The 22,798-nt window shown below is 37.6% G+C and overlaps 4 protein-coding genes, 1 long non-coding RNA gene and 1 other non-coding gene across 11 annotated transcripts; 3 read left to right on the top strand and 3 right to left on the bottom strand.

Annotated features, from left to right (window-relative positions):
• The first annotated feature begins 1,422 nt into the window (after positions 1–1,422).
• Positions 1,423–8,102, top strand: QKY (C2 calcium/lipid-binding plant phosphoribosyltransferase family protein). 3 transcript variants are annotated; one of them, XR_002540721.2, is made up of 3 exons: positions 1,423–4,784; positions 5,512–5,864; positions 7,611–8,102. XR_002540721.2 is itself a non-coding variant. In XM_022048920.2 (1 exon), the coding sequence occupies exon 1, from the start codon at positions 1,666–1,668 to the stop codon at positions 4,792–4,794; it is 3,129 nt and encodes a 1,042-aa protein (XP_021904612.1). In that variant the 5' UTR covers positions 1,423–1,665; the 3' UTR covers positions 4,795–5,185. The 3 variants fall into 3 exon arrangements, 1 of the variants encoding a protein (XP_021904612.1); XR_002540722.2 differs by lacking the exon at positions 7,611–8,102 and adding an exon at positions 6,478–7,311; XM_022048920.2 differs by lacking the exons at positions 5,512–5,864; positions 7,611–8,102 and having other exon boundaries at positions 1,423–5,185.
• An 872-nt stretch (positions 8,103–8,974) lies between these two features.
• Positions 8,975–9,935, top strand: LOC110819801 (uncharacterized). The gene is made up of 2 exons (XR_015816485.1): positions 8,975–9,127; positions 9,378–9,935. It is a non-coding gene; the product is annotated as an uncharacterized LOC110819801 (transcript).
• Positions 9,936–10,082: 147 nt separating this feature from the next.
• On the top strand, positions 10,083–12,098 carry LOC110819703 (mitochondrial outer membrane protein porin of 36 kDa-like). 2 transcript variants are annotated; one of them, XM_022048993.2, is made up of 5 exons: positions 10,085–10,539; positions 10,630–10,716; positions 10,856–10,917; positions 11,014–11,240; positions 11,640–12,098. In XM_022048993.2, the coding sequence occupies exons 1-5, from the start codon at positions 10,491–10,493 to the stop codon at positions 11,941–11,943; spliced, it is 729 nt and encodes a 242-aa protein (XP_021904685.1). In that variant the 5' UTR covers positions 10,085–10,490; the 3' UTR covers positions 11,944–12,098. The 2 variants fall into 2 exon arrangements, with proteins under 2 accessions (XP_088067883.1, XP_021904685.1); XM_088211757.1 differs by having other exon boundaries at positions 10,083–10,539; positions 10,856–11,240.
• On the bottom strand, positions 10,492–11,731 carry LOC110819705 (uncharacterized). Its single transcript, XR_002540741.2, has 2 exons — positions 11,593–11,731; positions 10,492–11,263 (listed from the first exon to the last, which is right to left on the bottom strand). It is a non-coding gene; the product is annotated as an uncharacterized LOC110819705 (long non-coding RNA).
• A 5,399-nt stretch (positions 12,099–17,497) lies between the features above and the next one.
• LOC148240257 (uncharacterized) lies at positions 17,498–18,145 on the bottom strand. The gene is made up of 2 exons (XM_088212112.1): positions 17,912–18,145; positions 17,498–17,806 (listed from the first exon to the last, which is right to left on the bottom strand). The coding sequence occupies exons 1-2, from the start codon at positions 18,143–18,145 to the stop codon at positions 17,498–17,500; spliced, it is 543 nt and encodes a 180-aa protein (XP_088068238.1).
• Positions 18,146–18,244: 99 nt separating this feature from the next.
• Positions 18,245–21,998, bottom strand: LOC110819737 (P-loop containing nucleoside triphosphate hydrolases superfamily protein). Of its 3 annotated transcripts, XM_088211717.1 has the most exons (4): positions 21,788–21,998; positions 20,735–20,880; positions 20,457–20,554; positions 18,245–20,009 (listed from the first exon to the last, which is right to left on the bottom strand). In XM_088211717.1, exons 3-4 carry the CDS (start codon positions 20,530–20,532, stop codon positions 18,469–18,471), a joined length of 1,617 nt encoding a protein of 538 aa, XP_088067843.1. In that variant the 5' UTR covers positions 20,533–20,554; positions 20,735–20,880; positions 21,788–21,998; the 3' UTR covers positions 18,245–18,468. The 3 variants fall into 3 exon arrangements, with proteins under 3 accessions (XP_088067843.1, XP_088067845.1, XP_088067844.1); XM_088211719.1 differs by lacking the exon at positions 20,457–20,554 and having other exon boundaries at positions 18,245–20,006; XM_088211718.1 differs by lacking the exon at positions 20,457–20,554 and having other exon boundaries at positions 21,788–21,997.
• Between the last annotated feature and the right edge of the window lie 800 nt (positions 21,999–22,798).

Raw genomic sequence — 22,798 nt, 5'->3', positions numbered from 1 at the left:
CTTTAACATGTTATGTTTGCATAGGATAGTTGCAATCACTTTTGGCCAAAAGGCAAATAGATAAAGGCACCACAAAAAAAAGATGTACGTGTGGTTCAGTGGTTCCACTTCACATGGATATGGTAAACCACTACTACATTATTTGTGTTGGGTATTTGGTTCTCTCCCAATTTCCATGTAATATTTCCTTTCATCTGGTTTAGTGGTTCTACTACATTATCTTGAAGTGTAGGCATTATACCCAAAAATAAACTAAATGAGTGAATCTACGCCATTGATAAAAAAAGGAAAAGAAAACCAGGGAAGAAAGTAAAATATAGAGAGAAAAAAAACAACAGATAGAGGAGGGAGGGAGAGAGGAAACAGCAGCTTCATGAATACAATTGTTTCCCGCCAAGTGCATAGTAGAAAAAAGGTAAGCATTTAATCTTTGCTCTGTTGACATAAGGGTCAAGAGAAAGAACAAGAGGCCCAAGAGGAAATAAAGGCGATGCTTTGTGGTTGGAACTTTATTCAAAATGTATGCGCTTTTGACAAAAAGGAGAGGGCCATGTTTTGGAGGTGGAATCATGTGCCCTGCAGTGGCATCTCACCTATGTTCTCTGACTATGTGGCTCCTCCATAATTCCATTTTACTCCAGCTACAGCACCCAAGACAAAAAATTTTTGGTACCACTTCCGCACTTGCTAGGAAAAATTTTTCATACCATTTTTTGTGATTAATTGACTATCTCATCTTCCCTAAAAGAAAATTTAACCATATCTTCCACTCACTTGACTCTGGAGATGGAACCAAGTTCTTCTGGAATTATCATACACATCAGAACATTAAAACTTACTAGAACCCAACAAAACTATAATGATTGAAGGGGTTTTTTTTTTTATGAAATAAAAGGGCAAATCAGAATTACATGAAAGAAACCTTGTCCCATTAAACTATTGGGGCAGGGAGGGAATTTTAACTAACATCTCATGCCAAAGGAGAAAAAAAGAAGCTAAAAACTAAATCATGGACTCTCAAGTCAAACTTTCTGATGGAGAAGCTCAACAAGACAAATGGCAGATTTGATTGGAACAAAATGAGACTAACATGAAAGAATAATAATACTAACAAAGTAAAACAAAGAATAATAAGTTACCAGTAGAAATAAGGAAAGAATAATAAAATAGTAAGTAATATAATTAAACAATGAAGGGAGAATGAGAGGGCATAATGGGCCTGTAAAGGACGGAAGCCAAAAAGTGGAGATGAAACCTTGGCGAGAGAGAATGGAATCAAATCTCCCACTATCTCAGCAACCATGAACACTCCACCCATCACAAAAACATTCTCTTCTTTCTTTCTCTCTCCTACATGATCTGAAATCACCACTAAAGCAAGATTAAGGTTAAACATGAAATCAGATAAGCTCAGGTAAGATAACAACAACCAAAAACATTTAAAAAAAATGGAAAAAAGAGGAATTTACCTACTGTTACTATATGCCAAGGCTAAATTAATTCAAAAAAGCTTACCTCAAAAGCATATCTCCGCTATCAACGCGACGCTCTTCTTCTCTCTTTTCTGAGCGTGTTCAAAGAACCCATATAATTCTCCAATTTTCTGTACTAGCCAAGGAAGAACCTAAAAGCTGCAATCTTCTTTTAGTGTTCTTTCTTTTTTTAATGCAAAAAGATGATACCATGACGACGCCGTCTCAGCCACCGCCACCGCAGCCAAGAATAGTGCGCAAGCTAATCGTCGAGGTCCTGGAAGCACGTGACCTGCTTCCCAAAGATGGTCAGGGAAGCTCCAGTGCTTACGTCGTGGTAGATTTTGATGGCCAAAAGAAACGAACTTCCACCAAGTACAGGGACCTCAACCCAGTATGGAACGAAGCACTGGAGTTCACAGTATCCGACCCCAACAGCATGGAAGTTGAGGAGGTAGAAATCGAGGTCTTCAACGACAAGCGCTTCGGCAATGGCAGTGGCCGTAAAAATCATTTCCTCGGAAGGGTAAAGGTGTACGGCAGCCAATTCGCCAGGAGAGGGGAAGAAGGCCTTGTCTACTTCCAGTTGGAAAAGAAGAGTGTCTTTAGCTGGATTAGGGGGGAGATTGGGCTCAAGATTTACTATTACGACGAGTTGGTGGAGGAAGATTCGCAGCAACAACCGCCTCCTGAAGATGCTGCCGGGTCTCAGCCTCAGGCTCAAGCTCAGGCTCAGCCACTGCCGGAGACTCTGCAGAACTCTCCAACGCTTGTTGTCGTTGAGGAAGGCAGGGTTTTCGAAGTCCCGGCTCACGCTGAGATTTGTCACGGCCATCCAGAGCCTTTTCAGACGCCCCCAGTCGTTGTTATCGAGGAATCCCCGCCGCCAGTTGTCCATGTGCACGCTGAACCGCCGCCGAATCAGGCCACGGATTTTCAGTACCCTTCGGAAGTGAGGAAAATGCAGACTCCAGGGAGACCTATTGGCGGAGAGAGAGTAAGAGTTTGGAGAAGACCAAACGGAGACTATTCCCCGAAAGTTATTAACGGCAAACTCGGTCGAGAAACGGAGAGGATCTATCCTTACGATCTGGTTGAACCGATGCAGTACTTATTCATCAAGATCGTGAAGGCGCGGGCTTTAGCGCTCAATGCTAGCCCATATGTCAAGATCAGGACGTCGAACCATTTCGTGCGATCCAAGGCAGCGAGTTACAGACCCGGCGAACCGACCGATTCTCCGGAGTGGCATCAGGTGTTCGCACTTGGTCACAACAGACCTGACGCGTCTACCGCAACTCTCGAGATCTCTGTCTGGGACTCAGCGTCTGAGCATTTCCTAGGAGGAGTCTGCTTCGACCTGTCGGACGTTCCCGTGAGGGATCCTCCAGATAGTCCTCTAGCCCCGCAATGGTACCGGCTGGAGGGTGGCGCAGCTGATCAGAGCGCAGGGAAGGTCTCCGGTGATATACAACTCTCCGTCTGGATCGGCACTCAAGCAGACGACGCGTTTCCCGAGGCATGGTGTTCTGATGCTCCTTACGTGGCGCACACCCGCTCGAAGGTTTATCAATCGCCGAAGCTCTGGTACCTGAGAGTTAAAGTGCTGGAAGCTCAAGATCTCCACATTGCCCCGAACCTCCCTCCCTTGACTGCTCCGGAGATTCGCGTGAGAGCACAGCTGGGGTTCCAGTCCGCGCGAACCAGGAGAGGTTCCATGACCAACCACACGACGTCGTTTCACTGGAACGAGGATCTGATATTCGTCGCCGGTGAGCCACTGGAGGATTCGCTGATCATGCTAGTGGAGGACCGTACCAGTAAGGAACCCGTCGTCCTCGGTCACATCGTAATTCCGGTGAGCTCGATCGAACAACGAATAGACGAACGCCACGTGGCGTCCAAATGGTTTGCATTAGAAGGGGGTGTGGCCGCATGTGGCCCAGATGGGCCTGTGGCGTACAATAGCCGAATTCATATGCGGCTCTGCCTGGAGGGTGGATACCATGTGCTGGACGAAGCGGCGCATGTCTGCAGCGACTTCCGGCCGACGGCCAAGCAGCTCTGGAAACCCGCCGTTGGAATACTCGAGCTTGGAATCCTCGGGGCTCGCGGCTTGTTACCCATGAAAAGCCAAGGCGGAGGCAAAGGCTCCACTGACGCTTACTGCGTGGCTAAGTACGGAAAAAAGTGGGTTCGCACCAGGACCATCACTGATAGCTTTGATCCACGTTGGAACGAGCAGTACACATGGCAGGTTTATGATCCTTGCACTGTTCTCACCGTCGGCGTCTTCGACAACTGGAGAATGTTTGCTGATATCTCAGAGGACAAGCCTGACTACCGTATAGGGAAAGTAAGAATACGAGTATCTACGCTGGAGAGCAACAAGGTGTACACCAATTCGTATCCTCTACTGGTGTTGCAGAGAACGGGGGTGAAGAAAATGGGCGAGATTGAGTTGGCGGTTCGGTTTGCCTGTCCTTCGCTGTTGCCCGACACCTGCTCTGTTTATGGTCGACCATTGCTTCCAAGAATGCATTACCTACGTCCTCTTGGGGTGGCTCAGCAGGAGGCGCTGCGCGGGGCGGCGATAAAGATGGTAGCAGCATGGCTGGCACGTTCGGAGCCACCGCTGGGGCCGGAGGTGGTTCGTTACATGCTGGATGCGGATTCTCACTCGTGGAGCATGAGGAAAAGCAAGGCTTATTGGTTCAGGATCGTTGCAGTGCTTGCATGGGCGGTAGGGTTGGCTAAATGGTTGGATGATATCCGGCGGTGGAGGAACCCGGTGACTACAGTACTAGTCCATGTGTTATACTTAGTGCTGGTTTGGTACCCTGATTTGATTGTGCCAACCGGGTTTTTATACGTGGTCCTGATTGGAGTATGGTACTACAGGTTTAGGTCTAAGATACCAGCTGGTATGGATATCCGGTTATCACAAGCAGAAACGGTTGACCCAGATGAGCTAGACGAGGAATTTGACACCATACCCAGTTCAAAACCGCCGGAGATAATCAGAGCCCGGTATGACAGGCTGAGAATATTGGCGGGAAGAGTGCAAACAGTGCTGGGTGATTTTGCAACCCAAGGAGAGAGAGTTCAAGCCCTGGTGAGCTGGAGAGACCCACGAGCGACGAAATTATTCATTGGGGTGTGCTTAGTCATTACAGTGATACTATACGTGGTGCCAGCAAAAATGGTGGCTGTGGCACTGGGATTTTACTACTTGAGGCATCCAATGTTTAGGGATCCCATGCCGCCGACTAGCTTAAACTTCTTCAGGCGGCTTCCGAGCTTATCAGACAGGTTAATGTAGAGTAGTAAATGCATTAGTTATTTTTTTAGGGGAAAACCAATTGTGGTTGTGGTAGGCTAGTTGGCAAGGAAAAAAAGAATGAACGTTTGTATTCAGAAAAGGGTTGTCACTTGATAAAGTTGACATGGGAATTCATGCTTTTTCTTTTTGTGGGGGGCTATTGGAGTTCATTGACTGATATTTGAACACTTGAAATAAGAGAAGAAAGAATGGAAAGATTAAAAGAAGAGAGCTTTTAATCCTTGCGAGCGGTTGTTGCTGTTAGTTGTAAAGTCATTGAAAGTATAGTAGAAAGATTGCTCATTTAACATGACAGTCATATTTCTTGTGCTGTAACTGTGTGTTGATCTGTTGTTATGGAAATGTGAAGTCGTCAGTTTTGTTTGATTTACTTTACTGTAGTACTATGATGATGATGTTGCATTTTAAACTGATAGATTGAACTGTCAATGATGCTATGAGAAAGGTAGCAGATATCTAGCTTTAAGCATGGTAAATTAAATTTCAGTTCACACTCGCGCTATACCTCTTGCAGATGTAATGAACTTGGGAAAATTGATATACAATTTTGTATTTAGATGCCATGTGCAGTTTTCTTAGCACTGCTCATTTTTCACGCCCATCTGAAAATGAGAACCAAATTTCTATAAATTTTGAGCCTAGAATTTAAAGCTTAAGGTATGTTATAACCACTTGTCCAATTGCTGTTATCTGCAGAGTGCAGAAAGGAAGAAATCAGGAGAGCTTAGCTTTTGTTGAGTGGGATCTCAAGGGAGAAAAGGAGGCTGAATCTCCAGCAGGAATCTTGAATTTGATCAAATTATTCAAGTTTAATTGCAGAACTTTCTTAAGGCCTTTAATTCACCTTATTATTGTGTCTATATGTTGAGCTTCATGATATTTGGGCATACTTGCAACACCTAATGTTTTTGATTGTAGCGAGAAGGAAATATCTGTAGATGAATAAAAATTTTTGGATGTCAAAAGAGAGCAAGCAATGCTTTTCTACTTGCTGGACCAGGCCGCTGACCCTCTGGAGCTGCTGATGGAGACATCTTATACAATTAGGTGTAAGTTGCTTCAGTGGTTATCCATTGCTACTTTGCTAGTATCCTTTTGTTTAGATTTGGAAATTTGATTTATTTGTAGGCCTTTATGGATGCTGTTTTCTGTTGATCATTATTGATACTTAAATGTCTTTTTTGTATTTAGTCAAGACTAGTGTTATGCAAATGTAACCCATCTATTTCAGGTTGAAGGCTTAGTTAACTTAAGTTTTTAGGCTTCTGTTTTGGTTGATTAGGACATATGACAGAAAAGCAGTGGACTTTGATCAAAGGTTTCCCAAGGCGAGAACCTTTAGGCTTTAGTTAGCTGTTTAATATTCTTGTCCTTGTCGCTACGTTTTTGTGGCTGATCATCTGTCAAAGAAAGTCATTGAAGACTTGACATCAGGTGAAATCTAGCTGACAGCCTGAGAGTGTAACTCCATTATGTTCTTCGCAAGCATGTCTTTGTACCATAATTGGGGATAGAAATAGTCAACTGATGATTTCAAATTTAGTTAATTGAATTGCTGCTCTACAGGAGGGGTTAGTCCAAATCCGAGTCCGGATAATAAAGCTTCTGGTGGGATAGTTTAGAGGAAACAATTAACTTTCGTATCTATATCTTTATTTGCAGTTGGAATTGGACTGTTTGAAGCTTTGGTATTATTCCTGGGATCTGAACTGTTCCTCAGTTTAAGGGGTTTCTCACAGATAACTTCCGTCTAAACACAATCTTTTAACACTACAATCAACAAAAACAGGCCTCTTTGTCTGTATATGTGTCCTCTGTTAGTGCCATGTAAACAAGGTTTCGTGCACAAAAATTTCTGTCACCAAGAGCTGTTGGTTCCCCTGCTTTTGCAGTGTGCTTTTGGCTCCTTAAGGCATTTTTGGTGCTTTCAGTCTATTTACGCAAGGGTTTGATTTTGCTTTTCTGAGATAATAAGTTATGATATTTTCCCTTGTCTTTATTCTCCTTCAGTTTCATTACATTTTAAATCATGGGTTCTCTTGTTAGGCTGTTCACTTTTGCATGCTTTGAATATTTTACGAAATTCATCTATTTGATTTTAGCAAACTATTGGAGCTCGGAGTGGATGCATGTTTGCGCTTTTTAATTTCCAAGCTTTAACTATTGGAGTATGCTTGCGACTAATGTTGTCTGAATTTGAATTTAAAGACTCTAGTACCTTATGTAGGTGGATTAACATTCCAAAGTAGCGAGAAATGAACGGAGAGAAAACTCGTTTATTGAAGTGTGTATTTATTTATTACGATTCATCTGTGACCAATTGTATTTTTTTTTCCTTTCCAATTGGATTAACCTGGAGTAGTTGGTTGGTCTATGAAAATGTGGATGGCCCTTGTATATTTAGAAGAAATCTGCATTGTAGTATGCAGAAGGGAACCGAGACTCTTAAGAACCAACTTTCCATAATAAAGATGGAGAAAAATGACTGTCTGACAATAGTGTGAATTCCTCTTTGTTTGTTTATTTATCAGTTTCAAATGGAGCAGCAAATTGCCATTGTCACCTCTCAGTATATGTGATTTAACTCATCTTCTTATAATTGTCAAATTTTTTACTCTTTCAAACTTTTACTTAATAATGTGGGTGAATAATTGATCTCTCTCTCTCTCTCTCTCTCTCTCTCTCTTTTGGATATATATTTTCTTACTTGTGGTATAATCTTTTTCCCCAATTCCTCTTTTCACCCTCAAGATTAAAATTTCAAATCATCACATCTGTATGAATGCATGTATCAGGGGGTATAGGTGTGCACGTGTGAAGCAGTAGAAACAATGGTTAAAGAGGAATACATAAGTCATCATTTAGAGCTGGCATGGAATCTGTGCAGCAACAAAAGTCAAAGATTTGTTGGTTGGCACTTGCAAGTTTTCAGGCGTTACTTCCAAAACTTGATATGAAAGCTGGGAGCCATTTTATCTGCTTTTCTGCATGCAATGGCACTATGTAGGGGGATACGGCTATCATCTCTCTTTTCTCTTTTAACGAACAAAAGGAAGGCGATAAAATCCCCCCCCCCCCCCCCCCCTTTCTCTCTCTCTCTCTCTCTCTCTCTTTTGCTCTAAGAAATTTTATGGGAGAAATTGCATGAACTGAGAATTGAACCAGTCCTGCATCTTACACTGGTAAAAAAGAGGTATTGACGAAGGATAACTTGGAATAAACATAAAACTTGTATAGAATTTGTTGATAAATTTATATTTATTTCATTAGAAAATTTATGAGTTCAATTTTTCGCTATTTTAAGAACAAATTTTATTGTTTTTTAGTTTTATAAAAAAAGAAATGTCTCTTATGACCTTAATTCATTGTTTTTAAATTACTTTTTTTTTTTTGAAGTGAAAAAGTTAGATCAATTATAAATTCATAGCAATTATTATAATCCTATCAATATATTAACAAAGTAATTCTTAAATTTTTTAAATTAAATATTATAAATTAATTACTATTATTCTATAATACTTATACGACCATGTTGTAATGAGATAAACATTCTATCATCATAAATTTTAAATACTTAACCAATAAAACATCGTACTTTTAATGTGTTTAAATCATTTATATCAATCATCATAAGTTCTAATATCCTAAAAGTCATAAGAGCCGGATTCATCCAACTTATTGATTAGAAAATTCAAATTTAGCATGATAACCTTTCAATATTACAAAATAATCTTTTAGCAAAAAAAAAAAAAAGTTTTACCTTACTAGTTAATCAAATAGTTGGTTTGATTTAATTATTATTAACCGTGCTATGTACTATTTTAAAAAATCAAATTCAATCTAATGTTTATTTTTTATTATCTAAATATTTACTAGAAAATTTTCGTGTTTAAAAATTATTTCAATAAGTAATATTATGACATATGATAACTACCAATATTACTTTTATGTATACCATAGATTATTTAATACATAAATTAGTTTACCAACAAAAAATGTACTTTAGAAAAAATTATCCATTTCTAAAATGTATGGAGCAATAATCCCATCAATTTAAACCACAAGCAAAGAAAGTATAGGCTAAAATCTTTGTGAAGCTGAGGTATATAGATATTCATGAATCTCGCAAGATGAGGCAGAGCCTAAGCCATTGGTTAAATGAATGTCATCATTCAAATTCCCAAATTAGATTCAACAATTTGGAGATAAAAGGGTTAGGATTCACATAAACAAATACAATTTAAAGTTGTCTTTATATTATCATTATCACTATTGTTACTGTTATCATTGTTACCATAAATTTACATTTAAGGTATTTTTTGCTCAGTTCTTAATTCATTTATGTATTTATTTATTGCTACCGTGATTCATTGTAACTATATTTCATTGCAATCATTTTGCTTTATTTCAATCCTCATGACAACGTAAACAAATTTTATACTAACAAATTATCATCTTAAAGACTATTATATTTCCATTTCTACATTGTTAATTACCTTTTGGTTGCAATTATGCTGGTTTATATATTTGACATGAAGCCCTAATTTACCGTTGTCATACAGGAAACGATGGGAGAGACAACTAATTCAGATAAACATGAAGAAAAAGTTGAGAACAAGGACAAACCTGAGAAGAAAGAGAAACATGAAGAGGCAGATAACACAGAAAAAAAGGGAGACGACAAAGTGAAGGAAAAAAAGAAGAAAGACAAGGATGGTAAAGATAAGGAGAATCAAGAAGATGTTGGAAAAGAGAAAAAGAAAAAGAACCCTGAAGACAAAAAGAATCCTGCAAAATTGAGGGCCAAGCTTGAAAAAATCGATACAAAGATTCAGGAACTGAATAAAGAGAAACAAGATATTCTGAAATTGCTTCAGGAAGTTGAATCCAATGAAGCAAAAACAAGTGTTTGATTCACTCAGGCCCTGTCAAATGCACAATGCTTCAAATATACATGCATATGTATATATATTATAACTGTGAGAATAACAGTGTATCTTAATTAAGTACTTGGTTATTGTATAGCAACGGTTTAGCCTATGCAACAGTAATTACTGTTTATAAAACAGAAAAGAGCTTATAAGCTCAAGTAATTCAAAGAGAAAGTAACATTTCATTCATCTGCTGCATACCAGAGAATTATAGACACCGAAACTAGTAGCTTGTTAATTCAATACCTTTAAGTGGGATAATTCATTGAAAATATATACAATAACAAGTATTAGTTTCTTGATTTATAGAATCTACCCTTTTACTTTATGAATGAAACTTTTGCCTAGGATACGTTGAAAAGAAATGAATACTTAGTTTAAACATAAAAGCATGGTATTCAATTCCAGTTAATTTTAGATTTAATTAAAATTAGTGAAATTTTGAAATAAGTCACGACAGTTCACAAAACCATTAGGGCATATTTTGAAGAGAAATAACTTCACAAAAGTAGTTAATTGTTTTCCCAAGTCAGTAATCCAAGCTTTAATGAGCTATCAAATGAACCTTGAAGAGTTCTTGGAAACTTCGCTTTAATACAAGTTTCCTATTCTAATTTGTTAGCACATGAGGAAACTTCCTTTTTGGTTTCTTGTTTTCACTGCCCATAAATTTTGCTGCTAACCAACCTGAACAGGTTAAAAACGAAGCTTAAACCATACTGTCTTTCCAGTTTGAACAAGAAAATGAGAAAGCGTCCTGGTCTTTATGATGATATTGGCAAAAAGGCCAGAGGTTATATATATACATATCATCTTCTGGTGATCGCATTTTTTTTTATTATATCTCTGCTTTTAACTTTACTTACACATTTGTTTTCACTAGATCTTCTCCACAGGAATTATGCTCATCAACCACCAAACCACTATCACGACCAGTGCATTGACTGGAATCTTGATTTCTCCTGTCAATGTATCTTCTCTTCATCTTCCAACATTTCACAAAGTAGACTCTATATATGCACACACACACATATATATATATATATCTTATTTTGGATCAAGTGGATAATGGTCAAATACTGATTTGTTGACCTAAATGATTCCTGTAGTTGGAGAGATTATACCAGGACTTAAGGCAGCTATCAGATTGATAATTCCTGATTCTACCAGGGTAAAGTCACCTGCCCCTTTTTTTTTTTTTCCTTTTTCTGATTTTACCAAGATTAAACCTCTGAATTCAAGAATCATGAATGTAATGTACTCACAGGCAGAATTGCGGTACGTGCACGACTACATTGGAATTAATGCAGGGCTTGGATTAAAAGCAAATACTTCTAAAGAATTTGACCCAATTGTATACTTCTCAGGAGTTGTAGGAACCACCCTTTTCTCCATGGGCACAGCCCTTGGTTTTGATATGTCAACAAGAGCTCTCAACAAATTCAACATCGGCTTCACTTTCAACACTGACTCTTTGCTTACATCCCTCAGCCTGTAAGCAATATTTTTTTCTTTTACTAACAAGAAAAAAAAAACAGTTATGTGAGCGAAGAAATTAATCGAACAGTTAGCAAGCAAGAAAAATAAATGACATGAAACTATACATAAGTTCGCCAGCTACACCTATTTTCACAAGAGAAATTGATAAAATATTAATCCAACAGTCAGAGTGCAGTCAAAGATAAAATATTAGGCAATGCTAAGTTATGAAGCGGAATTAGTTCTAATATCATATTAGGTTATTATCCAAATCATAGGAAGTTTGCAAACATTACCTAATAGATCTATAAACAAGTAGAATTCCTGTTAATTGGTTGACATAGAATTATCGATCCTTAACACAAACCTTAATCAGTGATTATAACAGACGATTTGATCTTGAAAACGTTGCAGCAATGACAAATTTGACAGTCTAGAAGCTGCGATGCACTATACGTTCAACCACAGGACAACAATTGCAGCAGAGGTGAAGCACAACGTTTCGGAAGAGTGGACGACGGTGACAATTGGGGCACAGCACGCGGTGTTTCCATTTACATTGGTGAAGGCTCGTGCCAACACCGATGGCAGAGTTGGCGCGCTTGTTCGGCAACATGTGTGCGAAAAGCTCTATATTGCCATCTCCGGAGAGGTAGATATCAAAACTGTAAAATCCAAGACGCCGAAGCTTGGATTTTCTATGGCTCTCTCGCCATAGCTAGACCTTTTTCCCGTTCTGCAAACCATAATATTGTAATTTGAGGCCATATATACATATATATAGTGTTTGTTGAGGAGGCAAATGCAAAGCGAAAGATTTTACTTGAAGATCCAATTTCACATGCCAAATATATATATACACATATAATTCCACGTTGGTGTTTAACAGTTTTTGGTATTTCCATGGTGAAATACGTCATATATATAATATATTATCAATGTGATATTTTCTTTAATTTATGCAATATTTTTATTTATTTATATAGGAGAAATTTAGTGAAACTTATTATTATTATTGATAGATATATTATATATCATATTTTAATTATAAAATTTTTAATAATAATTAAAATAAATTAGTTTAACTAATAATATTATATTTATATAATATTTTTATTTATTTTATAGAAAAACTTACCTACTTAAATTTTTAATATATATTATATATAATGCAATTAATAGTATTTTAATTTATATAGTATCACCTCTATGAAAATTTGTCCCTCTTAATATGTACACTATGTACAATATATTAAATTATATGATGTTTAGTAATAATCATAATAATTTATAGTATATGTTTAATTATTTTGTAAGTGAATGTGTATTTAAGACTATAATAATTAATATATGCAACATATTTTTATATATAGTAATTAATTAATATATGTATGAAAATAATTTTTTTTTCCATAAAAATATGTAAAAATACATTTAAATTTTCAAATAATGATAAATTTTATTTTAGAATAATTTTGAGCATGTAATTTATCAAACACTAATGTATATATTCCGCCTTGAAATGTCTCCATATTTCAATTTTATCAAATACATCTGCTATCTCCAACAAACCTTCATCTTTTGATATTTCATAACGGATCGGGATTAATGCCATTGTCCCTTATTCGATTTAAGGACTGTTATGCTACTTCACTAATTATTCAAATCTAAAATAGTAATAATTTCTATATTTCAAATTATATTCTAATCCTAATTTACCTTCTCCTGCTTCAGAAATCACAAAGGGCTTCTAGAAACACCAATATCCTTGCCATGCTTAAGGCCAATCTCTCTTGATTTTTAGTTTTCTATCCTCCACATGTTTGATTTGACCGCAATTGGACGCAGATACTGAAACATGTCGCCACATTTCTTCAGATAAAGATGGAGATATAGTGACAGGTACAAAATCTTGCCATTTCAGAAACCTCCCTTCTCATACTAGAACATGTTGCTATATTCATTCAGATCAAGATAGAGACATACCCACAGGTAAAGAAAAGCTTGCCATTTCAGAAACCTCCCTTCTCATACTGGAACATGTTGCTATATTCATTCAGATCAAGATGGAGACATACCCACAGGTAAAGAAAAGCTTGCCATTTCAGAAACATCCCCTTAATGAAAGCCATGATATTTTCTCAGCACCGAGTAAGTGATCTCAACTGGTGCACCCCCCAAACAGAGTTCAAACTAGACTATGGTTTGGTTTTCCTAGTCCAGCTATGTAATTTTTACCCTTTTCCATATCCTTGTTAGAAAGGAGAAGAGAGAGCAACATGATGAAGAGGAAAATTACTCTGATTTTCTGATCTTGTTCATCGACAGCCAAAGAAAATATATACAGCTTTTGTTGTACAATGGCAGAGAGGAAAAAACAAAAACGGTTACAATTAACATATTAATTTTATTTTATCACTAAGTAATCTTAATACTCTCCCTCAAGAAGGAGAATACAAATTTATTGTACCCATCTTATTCAATAAATTGTCGAACTGCGTAGGATGAAGTGTTTTTGTCATTAAATCTGCTAGTTGATTCCGAGTGGATATATGCATCGTCTTCAAAGTACCATCTTGAATTCTTTCACAGACAAAATGGCAGTCAAGTTCAATATATTTTGTTCTATCATGATATACTGGATTTGAAGCAATGTGTAAAGCTGTCTGATTATCATAATAAAATAATGTAGGACCTTGATATTGCACCTTTAAATCTCGCAACAATTTCAGAATCCACACTATTTCATATGTAGTATTGGCCATGGAACAATACTCGGCTTCTGCAGATGACCGAGATACAACTTGCTAATTTTTTTATTTCCACGAGACTAATGAAAACCCAAGAAAAATACAATAACCAGTTAGAGGTCTTCTAGTGTCAAAACATGTGCCCTAATCAGCATCAGAAAAAGTCTTAATCTGAATGGCAGATGATGAAGGAAAGAAGAGACCCTGTCCAGGTGTTCTCTTGATATATTGAAGAATCCGCAAAGCAGCCCGAAGGTGACTGGACCTAGGAGCAGCAATGAACTGACTCAGTCTATTGACAGAATAGCATATATCAGGGTGAGTGATGGTTAAGTACAACAATTTTCCAATCAGTCGCCGATAACTTGTGATATCACACAGAAGTTCTCCATCATCTTTAGACATCTTAATATTGGGTTCTATGGGAGTAGATGAGGGTTTACAACCAAGGTATCCAATTTCAGTTAACAGATCCAAATCATATTTTCTTTGGCATAAGGTGATTCTTGTGTCATTTCTTGCAATTTCAAGTCCAAAAAAATATCAGAGACTTCCCAAATCTTCCATTTTAAATTTTTGTTTGAGTGCAACTTTGAGTTCTTCGACAGCATGATCATCATTACCAGCAATAATAATATCACCAACATACACCAACAATACTAGGAAAACATTACCCTGATGCTTGACAAATAAGGAGTGGTCACATTGTGACTGATGGAAACCTTCTTAAAGTAATACTTGTGAGAACTTGTGAAACCACTGTCGGAAAGCCTGTCTCAACCCATAGATTGACTTGTGTAGTCGGCAAACGGGTTGATGTGGAAGAGTCTCCCCCTCTCGAGGAGAATAGCCTGGAGGAATATTTATATAAACTTCTTCATGAAGGTCACCATGAAGGAAAACATTGGTAACGTCTAACTGAGTCAGACTCCAACCATGAATAGCAGCTAGTGAAAGCAAAATTTTTACAGTAAACAATTTTGCAACAGGAGAGAAAGTGTCAATGAAATCAATACCAAGTTGTTGTGTGTAGCCCTTAACAACCAGACGGGCTTTGTGTCTCTTTACAGTCCCATCGGCTTGATATTTAACTTTATAAACCCACTTACAATCAACAATTTTCTTCCCAGGTAGAAGGAAAATAATAGACCAAGTATTATCGTTCTCTAAAGCACGTAGCTCCACATTTATAGCGGTCATCCAAACATCGGACTGGATAGCCTCATAAAAGGTGGTAGGCTCAGTGTGGGAGGAAATGACATAAATAAAATTGTGATATTGAGGTGTAAGCTTTATATAAGTAAGGAAGGAGGAAATGGGGTAAAGTGTATGTGTATCTGTATCGTAGCAGTGATAGTCAGATAAAGTTGTGATATTGAGGTGTAAGCTTTGTATAAGTAAGGAAGGAGGAAAGGGGTAAAGTGTATGTGTATTTGTATCGTAGCAGTGATAGTCAGATAAATAAGAAGGTGGTCGTGTTACACGTAGATGGCGAGATGGTAGTGTTTGGAAAGAGTCATGTTGTGAATGGGTAGGTGTATCAAGAGAACTTGGTGATTGTGTAGGTGCATGGAGAGGAAGAGGTAAAACATGGTCATGAAAAAGGTCATTGTCAATGGGACTAGGTGAGTGAGATGAAAGAAATGGAAAGATATATTCATGAAAAATGATGTTTCAAGAGATGATGATTTGATTGCTCTCGATGTTGAGAAATTTATATCTTTTGTAACCCAAAGGGTAACCGAGGAAGACAAGTCCTAGAACGAGGTGAAAATTTATGACGATGACTATCGAAAGTGGAGCAGTAACATAGACAACCAAAGGTACGCAAATGATCATAGGATGATTTTTTGTGAGTTAATAATTCAAAAAGAGTTTTATTAGATAACAATGGGGAAGGTGTACGGTTGATCAGGTAAACAGCAGTCAAGACGTAATCGCCCCAATAGACAATGGGGACATGGAATTGAAACAATAAGGCACGTGTCACATTTAAAATGTGTTGATGTTTGCGTTCGACAACAGAGTTTTGTTGGAAAGTCTCAACACATGAATGATAAGAAACAATGTCTTTTGATATGAAAAATGAATAAAAATTCAACTCATGAGCATGTCAGATCTCACAGATTTAATGAGAGTTTTATATTGTATAAGGATGAGAGTATAAAAGTCAGAAAAAATGGTAAGAACATTCGACTTTTGACGAAGAAGATACACTCAAGTAGTGCGAGTGCAATCATCAACAATTGTAAGAAAGTATTTGTATCCCTCGATAGTGGGTGTAGAAAAAGAACCCCAAATATCAATGTGGATTAAATCAAATGGACGATCAGATAATTTATTGTTAGAAACAAAAGGCAATTTACATTGTTTAGCCAAATGACAAATTTTGCAATGAGAAATATTCGAAGTCTGTAAATTTTCATTAATGTACTGAAGTTTTACATAGGAAGGATGACACATTCTAAAGTGTCAGAGATTACTTTTAGAGTTAGCGAAAACAGAATTAATAGCGGAAAAATGAAAATATTTAGTAATTAAGTAGTAGAGGTTGCCAATGCGTCTACCCTTCCCAATCAACAAGTCCCGAGTGTGGTCATGGATGACACAAGAATGAAGAGAAAAATTAACCGTACAGTTGTGGGTGATGGTCAACATGCTTACACTGACAAGGTTAAAGGAAAAATAAAGGACAAATAGAACATCATGTAGAGTTAGGGTGTCGGTGAGGAGTACATTTCTAAGTTGAGTGACTAGCATTGAACTACCATTTGGTAAAGTGATTGGGATGGGTTCAACATGCTTAAAAGTTGTGAAAAGGGTGGGTGTGCAACATATATGATGTGTGGCTCCATAGTCAATAATCCAGCATTTAGAGGTAAGTGTGTGTGTGAAACTGGAAAGGTAGAATGGTTTGAATGATATACCTGCCGCGTGAAGATCAGAAGTGGCGTGATTGGTGGGGTGAGAGAAGCTGTCCGGCGAGATGGTGGAGTGCAGTTGGTGGAACCGTGCGCTTAAGTGGGCAATAATATTTTGAATTTGCGATGTGCTTAGAGCATCGACCAAGGCAGCGGAATCAAGTGTCGGTAAGCAGGCAACGGTGGAGGTGAAGTTCTGCACCTGTCGCACAGTCGGGTGCGTGCTCGAGGAAGAAGAAGACCTATGTTCTGGAAAAGCCTCTTCGTGGGCCAAGGCTTGGTGGGCAGAAGAAAAATCAGACCTGGACTGAAGGTCAGTTGAATTAAATGATCTGGTTCCAGGAGTGGGCCGAGACTGAGTTGAAGCATTGCGAGCTTAGGCTTGGGCTTGGACGTGTCCATCATTAAAAACAGGTGAGTACATTTTGGGCTTGGGCTTGAGGCCTGGTGGGTACCCATGCAGGCGGTAACATCTGTCCACAGTGTGGCCCACGAGTCCACAGTGTGAACAGGTGGGTCGTCTTCGACCTGGAGTTAGGGCAACGGAAGAACCAGACCCTTGAGCCGTCTCTGCACACACGTCGAAGTCGATTGCATGGTGTCATTCTTCTTGCACCACAAGCGAGAAAGCCTTCAAAATGGATGGAGAACATTCTATCATCAAGATTTGAGTCCTAACAGCAGCGTAGGAAGGATTCAAACCCATCAAAAAAGTCATGACAAACTCCTGCTCCTGATAATCATTCCATGCCTTCATGTTTCCACAATGACAAGTTGGAGCTGGCCGGTAAGTTTTGAGTTCGTCCCAGATTGTTTTCATCCGCGTATAATAGGTATTGATGCTGAGTAACCCTCGAGCAAGGTTATTCATGCTCTGTTTCAGTTGGTAGATACGTGGTACATTGCTTTGCTGATAACGAAGCCACAAATCAGTTCAGATAGATTGTGCATTTTCATGGTATAACAAACTATCAGCTATCTCCTTTGTTACAGCATTCAACAACCAAGAAGATACCATGCTATTACAACGTGACCAAGTTGCGGCAGTGGAATCGGTGTTGCTCGGTTTATCGTAAGTTCCGTCTATGAAACCCAATTTATTTTTGGCGTTGAGTGCTATTCTGATTGTTCTCTCCCATATGTTGTAATTGTTGCCATTGAGAAGGTTGGATACCAAGACCAAACCGGGATGGTCGGCACTGTAAAAGAAGAACGGGTTTTGGGAATCATCTAATTGCTCTCTAGCCATTGAAGATTAAATTTTAAAACTTAATCACTGAGCTAAAAATGTTTGATTAATTAATCTGCTCTGATACCATGTTAGAAAGAATAAGAGAGAGCAGCATGATAAGGAGGAAAATTACTCTAATTTTCTGATATTATTCATCGACAGCCAAAGAAAATATATACAGCTTTTGTTGTACAATGGCAGAGAGAAAAAAACAAAAACGGTTACAATTAACACACTAATTTCATCTTATTACTAATTAATCTTAATATCTTCTAATTAATCTTAATAATCCTTACATCAAATGTAAGCCGCCATACTAAAATTATGCACCTCCTACTAACTCAGCAACCATATTTCCTCTTTCTGTGAAACTTTTCAGATGCAGAACCCGCAGTACAACTTGAATTAGTGAGTTCTCGGGGGATGGATGCCCCAGAATATTTCAAAGCTTCAACCAAATCTGGAAACAAAGTCTTATTCTCCATATTCACAAAAACAATTGCTGTACCCTCCTCTCCCATTCTGGACGCCCTGCCAATCTGATGTATGTACTCCTTTATGGAGTTTGGCATGTCAAACACTATAACCTGTCTCACACCCGAGAGGTCAACTCCCCGTCCTAAAACTGCAGTCGACACAATAACAGAAATCTCTCCTACTAAAAATGACCTCATGATTTCTCTCCTCTCCTTCATGGGCTTGTCTCCATGTATTGATAGAGCTTTCACCCCGGTGGTGACAGTGATTGAATCAGATAGGAGATCTGCCCCAACCTTTGAACCCACATAAACCACAGTGGGTGGCTTAAAATGCTGCCTACTCGTCAATATATCAAAAAGCTTTTGCTTCTTTTGCTTTGACTCAACCCAGATAGCCAGCTGCTTCACAGCCTTGCTAGGCCTATTAGGCCTGCCAATAGAGATACTGATAATGTCTTTGGCCATAGACCTCGCCACCTTCTCTACCTCTTGTGAGATTGTTGCTGAGTACATCAAGATCTGAGGTTGTGGTAAAGCCCTAAAAATCTGCATCACCTGATCTTTGAATCCCCTTTGAAGCATGCAGTCTACCTCATCCAAGACAAACATCGATACACTATCTAGTTCAATATCATGCTTTGATAAAAGATCAACAAGCCTGCCTGGGGTTCCAACTACCAGCTCCACCCCTTGTTGGATCCGGTAAAGTTGTCTGGGCATCGCATCACCACCAACCACAAGTGCGGTTTTAAAAGGCAATCCTTTTCCAAGTATCTTAGCCTGTTCCTCAACTTGGATGCAGAGTTCTCTAGTTGGCGCCAGTACCACTGCTAATGGCTTCTTCTGGTCAGAGAAGTGCTCAAGGCGAAAACTTGCACAACGAGAAACGATAGGAACCAAAAAGGAAGCACTTTTTCCTGAGCCCGTGTCTGCCAAAACAAGCAAATGTTTACTAACCAATGCCGCTGGAATTGCTTGCATCTGAATAGGGGTAGGCATCTCAAATCCGGCAGTTTCTATATTTTGGAGCAGCTTCTGAGGAAGGTTGCAAGAAGAGAATGACAATACAGGGGCCGGAACTGCATCTCCTTTCACATGGATATCAAGTCTCCTTCTAAGCAATTCAGTTTGGTCAACAGTCAAAGATGGAGGTCCTGACCTGTCATCAGAATCCCTGATGTAAAAGCACTCATCTGTGACAGGTAATCTTACAGGAGGCAAGGGATCAACGGACACTCCCTTGGTGGCAACCCTTTGTAGCAGAGTTTGTTTACATTCCAAGCTGCAAATATCATCATCCGTCTCATCACATATATATTCACCATAACGACCACATAAAACACATCTAGGCTCCCCAGGAAAAGCTTCTCTTTGGTCTCTGGACTTCTGTTTCACATCATCTACTGCATAAAAAAATATAAAAACACAGAGACATGAGCGGGAAACAGAAGAGAAGATTGCTTATAGCACTAAAGGTGCAAACGCAAAAGCATCAGAACTCAAAAGAGCAAAAAAGGGAACTTTGTTCTCGAAGGATTCATGATCAATCAACCGCTGGATTATAGAAACAATTGTACTCCATGAGATAGTTTTACTAAATGAAAACGCACATGAGGATGACAGAAGAAACACTCCAGAATTAAAAATTCAGAGTAGAACAGAGAAGCAAACTGCAAAACTAAAGTTCGCCAGAGGTCAACAAGAGAAGAAAAATCCACAAAGCAAAGGAAAGCAAATTGCACGAAGAAAATAAGAAGATGCATAAATTGACGGAGACAGCAGGATTCTATCTGTAAATGGAAGGAAATAAGGAAAACAAACTCAGCCACAATAGGAATTCTGTATTTTACCAATGAGTTGGTCACCATCTGTTACTAGTGGTGAGCTTCTGCATTGGATGCTTTTATTCTCGCCCTCCATTTTCATAAGGCATGTGAGCAAGTAAATCCTAGGGAAATGTGAGCATATAATTAACATCATCAAATACTCATTTCGTATCATGACAAAATGATGTGGTCACAAGAATTCCTACATTTCTAAAGACAGCCCCCTCTCACAATAACATATATGAAATCATTTTTACTATGAAGGAATTGATAAACAATTTAATAAACAAGGGCACGGTTACCTTCTGCTGCCATTTGCAATTGTAACCTAAGGATAGGGCTTGGCCTTCAACAGCAATGTACTGGGCAGACCGGATCAGAATGAATTGAATTCAAAGAAGCAGTGTTCTGTCTTCCCTTAGCATCATTTGGAATTTATTAGTGGAGACTGGACTCACAGCAAATAGAAAACTAAATAGGTTAGAAATTCAATCTATACTGATGCAAAATAGGTTAACTTGAGTAAATTGAAGTTGTAATCCTTTTAAATTAAAGAACGGTTATATTATTTAGGAATCCATTATCATAATTTTGGAGTCTATTATTATGGTTTTAGTGATTTTAACCAAAGCTGCAATATCAAGACTCTTCCATCAAGACACACAAAAAATATTCAAGGTTCAAGCTAACAAAGGATGAACGACCATGAAAAGAGTAGTAATAATTATCAAACCAAACCTAACACATACTTACTGATTATCAATGAACTTGAATAGAAGCTCCAAAGCATACATTGAATAAAACTCTGGGAAAGCTAAACAAGAAATACTAGATTCATAAAAAGGAAATAATTACCAAACCAAACCTAACACACATACCTATTGACTATCAATGAACTTGCATAAAAGTTCCAGAACATAAATTGAGTGAACCTCTGGGAAAGCAAAACAAGAAATTACTAGACTCGTAAAAAGAAAATGTGGAAACCAGCCTACAACACCAAAATATTATGAAAACAAATGTAAAGACAATTAGGAGTAACGAATATCAGACAAGAGATGATCCCCACACGAGATGGATTACACAACCTAAATATCTAGAAATTTTCATATAAAATCCAAAATTAACAAACAACGAGTGACAGGAAACAAGAAAACAAACATGTTAGAAACATCCGAATTTTACCAGACTCCACGAATCATCTAACCAAGTAAAGAGCAGCAGAGGACAACGAAAGCAAGCAGAAAGCAAAAATAAAAGCTGTAACCAGTAAAGCTTGGAGAATGTATAAGAAATCAAACCGGAAATTGTAGCAAAAAAGCATTAGTTTAAGTCGGAACAAACAAAAAATTTACCTCGATGTGTTACGGAGTCCGCGCTTGAACAGTGACGGGGGAAGATCTCGACGTTCTCGTCGGAGGCTTATTACCTTGTGTATAGATGAAGGAGGAGACAAGGTGAAGAAAAGGGCTGCGTGCGAAGAGAAATCCGAGGTTTTCGTTTCCGCTCAAGAGAGAAAGTGGATCGGTCAGGCAGATGGGAGCCGATGGCACGAACTCAAATTATATGTAATATAATATATTTAACAGGCGGTTAAATATATTGTAATTAATATAATTATACTATAATATATTTATTTTTTATTTCTCAATATGAATAACATAGGTTAGTCAATGATATTTATGTTTTGTAATTAACTTGTCCAAAGTTCTTATCCTATATAAATTAAAATATAATTACCAATCATTAATTATAATAAATAATAAATAAATATAAAGTATTTAATGATAATCATAAACTCAAGTTATATGTAATATAAAATAATATGTAAATTAAAATATTATTAATTACAATAATTAACGTGTTATCAATTAAAATAATTTACTATAGCAATAATTAAAAAACATATTATGTTACATAATTAAAATATTAATATTAATCAAAATGTTTTATTGTAATAATTGTTGAACACTTTATAATTAAACATATCATATATTAATTATCATAAATTTGAATAGACGTAAAAAAAAATAAAAAAAATTTATTACTCGAAAAACATAAATTACCATAAATTTGTATATTTTTGCAAACTTATTTTTACTTGAACTATTTTCTTTTCATCGAATAAATTAAAGTTGAACAATTGAGTGGTAATAATTAATTGATAAAAAAATATATATATTTGTTATATTATAAGACAAAAGGTTTTTATCATCGAGTACTGGGAGCCAACTAGGCTAACAACTTTGAGAGAGAGGAACTTCTGGAATGTTCCTGACAAGTGTAGAAAAATCTAAAGATACGAGATCAAGATTCGCAGGGAAGGGGATAGCGGCAGAGAGGGCAAGTGTGATTGACTTGCAACC

This window comes from Carica papaya, chromosome 9, assembly GCF_054855325.1.
Source record: "Carica papaya isolate Zhongbai chromosome 9, ASM5485532v1, whole genome shotgun sequence".
Classification (NCBI taxonomy): Eukaryota; Viridiplantae; Streptophyta; class Magnoliopsida; order Brassicales; family Caricaceae; genus Carica; species Carica papaya.
This window is presented reverse-complemented; position numbering and strand designations above follow the sequence as displayed.

Coding starts and splice junctions, on each gene's coding strand:
- QKY (XM_022048920.2), top strand. CDS start 1,666: ATGCAAAAAGATGATACCATGACGACGCCGTCTCAGCCACCGCCACCG.
- LOC110819703 (XM_088211757.1), top strand. CDS start 10,491: ATGAGAAAGCGTCCTGGTCTTTATGATGATATTGGCAAAAAGGCCAGA. Junction 10,717..10,855: donor TCTTGATTTCTCCTGTCAAT/GTATCTTCTCTT, acceptor TGATTCCTGTAG/TTGGAGAGATTATACCAGGA. Junction 11,241..11,639: donor TTGCTTACATCCCTCAGCCT/GTAAGCAATATT, acceptor AAAACGTTGCAG/CAATGACAAATTTGACAGTC.
- LOC148240257 (XM_088212112.1), bottom strand. CDS start 18,145: ATGGCTAGAGAGCAATTAGATGATTCCCAAAACCCGTTCTTCTTTTAC. Junction 17,807..17,911: donor GGTCACGTTGTAATAGCATG/GTATCTTCTTGG, acceptor CTTCGTTATCAG/CAAAGCAATGTACCACGTAT.
- LOC110819737 (XM_088211717.1), bottom strand. CDS start 20,532: ATGAAAATGGAGGGCGAGAATAAAAGCATCCAATGCAGAAGCTCACCA. Junction 20,010..20,456: donor AGATGGTGACCAACTCATTG/GTAAAATACAGA, acceptor TTTTTTATGCAG/TAGATGATGTGAAACAGAAG.